The sequence below is a fragment of the Colletotrichum gloeosporioides genome (assembly GCF_011800055.1).
Source record: "Colletotrichum gloeosporioides strain Lc1 chromosome Unknown consensus_103, whole genome shotgun sequence".
NCBI classification, from domain to species: domain Eukaryota; kingdom Fungi; phylum Ascomycota; class Sordariomycetes; order Glomerellales; family Glomerellaceae; genus Colletotrichum; species Colletotrichum gloeosporioides.
The window spans coordinates 184,814-191,632 of NW_025544748.1; the positions used below are offsets into that span (position 1 = coordinate 184,814).

The window sequence follows — 6,819 nt, forward strand, 5'->3', positions numbered from 1 at the left end:
GCGATTACTAAGGATGCACCAAGTGTAGTGCATGAATCTCTCATTTCCCTACGGTGCTAGGTGGCGCCAGATTCTGTCTGAACGTATTCGTCTCATTGGCAACTCCGAATTGTGGCCGTCATTGGGTCGGCTGGTCGATTATGCGGGACAACGGCAAGCCAACTCAATGCGAAGGGAATAGAGCAGACCGAAACGCGGGAACAACAGAAGTATCGTCAGCGCTACAGGTTGTTGACAGTGACATTGATTCATGCATTGATAGTTTGATCCCCCAGAACCTTGCATTCGGATCTTCGGAGTAAATGGTACGTTCCCTTTGTCTAGCTGCGCATTTCTGTCCCGGGGAGTTATTTGGAGTCTCTACCTATTCCAACTCACCCACCTTCCAAATCGAGCAATATTCTTACAATTCTGGAACCAAAACCATAGAAGCGGCGACTGAGCAGCTGGTCGGGGCATGATGTTGCCCAAGCTTCCTGTCGAAGACTGTCAACTCGAGCTAAACCATCCGACTGCCTTTTCCGTCACTATCGATTCAGAGCTTCTGAAAGTCACGGAGCAGAAGCTTCTCCACTGCAGATTTCCCGAAGAGCAAACGGATTTCGCTGATGATGACTGGTCTCAAGGTGCAAAGGTCGCCCGCATTCGGGAACTGGCGGAATATTGGAGAAATGAGTACAACTGGAAAGACCAAGAGGCAGGTTCCCCACGGCTCACCTCTGTCACGTTCTCTTCATAATTTTGAGGCTAACTAGCCATAGGAGCGAATAAACAATACGTTCAATCATTTCCTTGTCAAAATTCAAGTTCCTGATTATGGCCTGGTCACACTGCACTATACCCACACTAAGTCGCCCAACCCGGACGCCATCCCGCTCTTATTTGTTCACGGCTGGCCAGGATCCTTTCTTGAAGCTAGCAGGATCATTGAGAAGTTGACTACGACCGATCCCGAAAACGAAAATTGCCCATCATTCCACGTTATTGTGCCATCCATACCTGGGTTTGGCTTCTCACCTGCCCCTTTGAGGTCGGGAGTCGGCCCTGCAGTGGTCGCTCGTGCGTTCAGAGTCCTAATGACTGACGTCTTGAACTACCCCTGGTTCGTAACTCAGGGAGGTGATCTTGGCGCTTTCATCACTCGCTGGATCGCAATTCAGCACCCTAGTGTTGTACGAGCGCAACATTTCAATACGTTCCCGGCCCCCACTCCAACTTTCGGTGCTGCGCCCTTTGCTTATTTTCGCTTGCATATGTCTAGGGTACTCTACTCGAAGTACGAAAAGAGGCTTTTGAGGACTCGCAGTGTCTTTCACAGAGACCAGAGCGCATACATCGACATGCAGGAAACACGGCCTCAGACTTTGGGCTTTGCACTCGGCGACTCCCCCATTGGTCTGCTGGCGTGGTTCGTGGAGAAGCTTCAATCTTGGGTAGATGTACCCGAAGCGTTGAGCAACGACGACGTCATCAACTTGGTCATGATGCACTGGATCCAAGGGGCAACCCCAGGTTTGCGCTTCTTCAGAGAGGCGTTTGGACATAAGCGGGAAGCTGATAAGGCCTTTGACGGGCATCTCAAGGTTCTCACGGGCGTGAGCATCTTTCCCGGAGAGACCCTGCCAGTCAGTACAATTCAGACAAATGTGTTGTGTTTACTTCGCTAACTCTGCGTCTGTAGTGCCCAAAGGATTGGGCTAAGCAACTTGCGAATATCACCTTTTGGCGCCAGCATGAACGTGGCGGCCATTTTCCAGCTCTTGAATGTCCCGATGACATGGTCAATGATATCCGGAAGTTCCTGTCTTCCAAAGAAATGAGAAAGGTTCTAGCCAAAAATAGAAAATGACTTTAGGGTGGAAATGGCATTTGAGATGCACGGGATTAATAGGCGAAGGTCCGTAGTATTATCTAGCTACCGAGCGGGGTATGACTAGAGGTTGATATAGGATCGACATGAACCAGAAGGTGGAATTATATCCATGGATCTCAGAAATTGTTTAAATAGTTTGCAATCGTGCGAGACTCCGTCTCATGCTGGCGCCAGCACAGATCAGACCCTCGGGAGTTCGGTCCGATCATTTTGCCTTCGACTTGACTCGGAACAGGGGAAGAAGCAGTGAATGAGAACGAGCATGAAAGTTGTTCCGAAACTCCTAGCTAGAGCTGAAGCTGACTGCTGCCGTCCCAAGTCCGAGTGCGAGATCCTCGCGGCCCCATTCTCAGTGGAAGCATGCTGCGGTAAGACCGTAAACAGACTACCTCCGTTCACGGGATGTCGTGACAGAAATGCAAATGTTCCACAATTACGGACGTATGCACAGACGTTGAGACATCGTGCCGTACATTGACGTGCGTCTCACCTGCAGCGGACAGAGGGAATCATTAGGAGCCGGTTGGACCGACCCTTGACATGCCCGTGCCGGGGAACCCGGCCTAATCCCGTGTTCGGGGATTAAGGTAGCATTGGAAGCCCCGCTCCGTAGTGATCATCCTGCCAAACCGGCATGCGCCCCGTATACCTCTGTTCGTGTCTACTTGAGCGAGAGCTTGCGGGCGTGAAGCGCAAGCCTTTCTTGAACCGCAAACAAGCGAACAGATGGAGGGACGAAATTGTAGATGATCATTTGTGTATGGCTAGTAATGTACTGAGGCGGTCTTTATTCCAGGGATGAAAGGTTGTGTCAGTCAACGCCAACTGGAAACTTGTTGAATCTGCCGAGATTGCTAAGACTTCTTGCCACACCACACGAATAATATCTCCGAAAACGTCAGGTTGCAGCTGTCCTGCTGGTGCAGACCCACATCCAACAAGGAGGCTGCAACCGCATTCCAATGAGTAAAAGTAGCATCGTTACAGCAGCCCTTCCTCGTAGTTGCTCATGGTGTTTGTCCTCGAGTTGTTGTCAGGTGGTGTCATTGTGTGGGTTCAGCGGAGAGGATCGAAATGCCGAATGTTTTGGGCAGCGACTGGTACTGTGCCGAAGAGCTCTCAACCTTTTGTACTCTGCAACGATTCTGAAAAATCTTTGCTTTGGCATTGTAATATTTTCTGCCAGCTTGATGACAATGTTTGATCCTTCCTGGAACGTGTACACCCCTGAGCGTTCGCAAAGCTCGTCTCTGACAGCCGGGTACAAGCGGCTGGAAGCTCTCTCTTCATCGTCGGTCATTCTTCGGTATCGTTGATAATGGTTCATGTTGTGAGTGCAGAATAGCGTGTCGCTGCTGAGTTGGGATCTTGCACCAGGTTCTCCACGCCGTACATTTGCGTCCTACCTCAAACACCGCAAGCCTTATATATCTGATCCTTTAACCGGCTGAAGCTGCACTGAGCTGTGTACTAAGCTCCTGATAAGAACGAAACTGGGACTTCTGCGATCCTAAGATTGGGCATATGCAGCTTTCTGGCGGCGACATGTCGTACAATTTCGAATGCCAATGCCCCATGCCGATTAGCGACCATGAGCAAGGGAGTGGAAGTCGGTGAAAGGATCCCGAACTCTACGTACGCCACGCTATGGTCAACCTGCGACGAATTAGTAGAATTGGCATGCCGTTCTCGACCGAACCTTGAACGCCGCGTGGAAGGGCGGCTGGAGCTTGTTTTGCGTAGCGCTAGGATGATGGGTAATTGGGCAGACACTACCAGCCCAACAGGGCCTCGCATGGATCCTTGTAACATTCGAGCTGAGACATTGCGTCGGTTGATGATGCCACCCTAGGCGGAGGGGGATGTGGTCAACGCATGGTGCTGCCCGCATCTTTCCCCATCTCTTGTTTTCCCCGTGTGCGTAAAGGGGCATGCTCAGCTCTACGCCAGATTCCATGGATTTGATCTGGTGAAGTGAAATCCATCCTGGATTGTAGAACAGTACATCAGATCAACAGTTTATTTTACAAAGCCTTGAAAGGTAATGATGGCAAAGAACGACCATGCCAATGAGCACAAATGACGTGGAAGGTGAACCACGAGGAACCACCAGCATCCATGGATACTCATCGTGACTTCGAAAGCCAGAAACCAGCCTGTCGAAATGTCTCCTGAGCTTCCAAATAACTGCGTCGTGCAAGGTCAAGCACAACGGCGTCAACAGGCTCCATGCCATCACCATCACCGCTTGCCAGGACCGCAATAACAAACCACATGTGCATCTAAGACTGTTTATTAGCGATATTCTTATGCCACCCTATCAAATTGGCAGACTTACAATAGCAGCCTCTGTTCTCACCATCTCGGCAAAGTTATCTCTTTTCCAGAGCTTGTTGCGAACGTCTAGGTAGATACAGTCCTTGTGACTATACCCAATCCTCTGCCAGAACAGAGAAATTCTCCGCACAGATTCAGGTGAAAGCGCCGCCAAGATGTCAATCAAAAACTCCCGGTATGATTGAGCAGCGCATTGCCGAAGTATTCGTCGTATAAACGCCGCAGCTCCGGAATGAAATAATTCTCTGATGACTGGTCCGTTAGGCTCTGGTCTGGGTCTGATGTGAACAAGAGACATATTTTGTAGGGTAAAAGCAGCCTCGAAATAAGTGGTGGTCGGTATTGATGCAGGAATACAGTCCAGCTGGAAGCTCACTTCACCTTTATATCACGCTGTCGGAACTAGGCATACCCGTCCATGGGTACATCAAAGCTGAAGCTGAGCTCATACACAAACACATGGTTGATAATGACAGCTGAAAACGATTCAGGCCTACGTACTCTGTTTGCATTCGCACGAAGACCACCCCACGAATCTGGCGGGATAGTGTTCTCGACACTCGGACAACTGTGGCTCAACGCTGCTTTCAGGAATATGCATGGACTTCAAGTGACGACTCGGAGGTATTGAATCACCGGAGCCCAACACGATGCAAATTCTTTATAGCTGATTCGGTTTTATTGTCTAGAATCTTTTACGTCTGACCTCTCGCAGCATTTGTACCTGATGCCACCTTTGCCGTACACCACGGAGGAGCTTCCCAGTCCGTAAACTCGCTAGAAACCTCGCCCATAGCGCTATCAATCAGTCTTTGAAGTTCTATGCAATGATCTTCCGCCTCTTTGATGGTAATAGAAGTAGCTTGGTTTCGCACGAACACCAGCCCCTTCAGCTCCGGCATGCGCATTGCAAGTTGTCGGATGGCTCGCGCAGCCAAATTAGAGGCAGCGCCTTTGACTGTGCTATTGCCCAGTATGGAGTCGTCGATCGCTAAGTATCTGACGGCACCTAAGTCCGTCGGATTGCACAGAGACATGGCAGTAAAATAATGCGCGGATGATGCCATGAATCCCTTCGCCGGACCGAAGTGCAGTATGTCTATTCGAGGATCGAAAAATATCTTGGGGGGACCAGCTACCCCGAAACGCAAGTTATAGTATCGCATAGCCTCTTGCCTCGACTCGCGGCAGGTGTGTAAGTTGGCTGGTATCATTGCTGGCGAGGTCCCCCAGCTTGAATCGTTCGTTTCGAAGAGAGAGGTTGTGCTACATCGAATTGATACGACTCGGGTCCTCGGAAGGCTTAAACGCCAGATCATTACGCGAAGCTCGACCGGAAGCTTGAGAAAGAGATGCTTGATGCTGTCAGTTTGATGGTACGGGTATATAGAGGACTGCACGGCTTACAAAGTTCATGTTAGCGACGCTGTTATCTCCATACATCTCTGAAAGTTGTGGAAGCTGGTGTATCTTAATAATGAACCCAGTCAATTAATGCACAAGAGATTGGGAAAATTCCAATTCATCGAGGAATGATATCCGACGATGAGTTATTCCATGGTGACGGTCAGGTTGCCCGAGTCGTGCAATAGCAGCCCCTCGAAGGCCGAGATTGTCCTGCAAGGGGCTTGCGACGGTCTTCGACAACATTTTGGGCGCGCAAACAAGGGGTTTATCAAATTCAATTCGCAAGCTGGGGTCCATCGGCAGGTAGAAAACGAATAAAAAGAAAAGAAGTGTTCTGGTCCCTTTCCCAAGGCGAGGAGTTATTGCCTGACCTGTACCTATAGTCTAGACCATGGTATGAACATCAAAATACTTGCAATGTGCTTACGACCAACAAATCTTTCGTTCAATACCTAATCATATCTCATATTCTGTATTCCACGTTGTCTTTGGTTACACGGAAACGCGATTGGTGCGTGATTGCGTTACTGGTCTCCAAATATGAACAGGGGTTCTTATGCATCAAGTCAGCCGCTGCCGCCTCAAAAGCTAATTTACCCAATATCCAAGCTACAGTCTATTACGTTAACAGCGTCCGCCCCCCCTTTTTTTCCCCGCTTATACAAAAACATAAAAAAAAGCTAATTTTATACTATAACGTGTATTTTACTATATCACACGTAAAACGTATTAAACCTATCGCTAATACCTTAATTACTATTAATTATTATAGTTATAGTAGTATTTAAATATATAACTATATAATAGAGATATAAGGTGTATATCTAATACCTCTATAGTAGTTAATTTACTTATAGAGGTATTACTAACTTAGTTAGTTACTTTATCTCTATACTAATTAATTAATAAATCTTATAAGAGATTAAAATAATATTACTAAGGAATAGAAGAAGAGACTTATAATATAGCTTTATATATCTACTTAGTATAGGTTTTATATAACTCTAAGTAATATAAAAATATATTAGGGGGTTTAATATAAGTTCTTTAGAGTAAATAGCTCTAATAGTTAACTAAAGTAATAAATCCCCTAATAGCTTAGTTTATTTATAATATTAAATAAGAGTTTATTACTATATAGATAATACTTAGTTATTTATAGTTTACTACTAGTTTATATATATCTATAGTTTATTATATTA

At 47.2% G+C, this 6,819-nt stretch overlaps 2 protein-coding genes across 2 annotated transcripts; one reads left to right on the forward strand and one right to left on the reverse strand.

The window, feature by feature from the left end:
- Nucleotides 1-460: 460 nt before the first annotated feature.
- On the forward strand, nt 461-1,849 carry GCG54_00003902 (putative epoxide hydrolase; the record flags this gene model as incomplete). The annotated part of the gene is made up of 3 exons (XM_045403962.1): nt 461-701; nt 808-1,625; nt 1,682-1,849. The coding sequence occupies 3 exons, from the start codon at nt 461-463 to the stop codon at nt 1,847-1,849; spliced, it is 1,227 nt and encodes a 408-aa protein (XP_045257162.1).
- Nucleotides 1,850-3,999: 2,150 nt separating this feature from the next.
- On the reverse strand, nt 4,000-5,247 carry GCG54_00003903 (uncharacterized protein; the record flags this gene model as incomplete). Its single annotated transcript, XM_045403963.1, has 3 exons — nt 4,000-4,155; nt 4,212-4,276; nt 4,935-5,247. 3 exons carry the CDS (start codon nt 5,245-5,247, stop codon nt 4,000-4,002), a joined length of 534 nt encoding a protein of 177 aa, XP_045257163.1.
- Nucleotides 5,248-6,819: the final 1,572 nt, after the last annotated feature.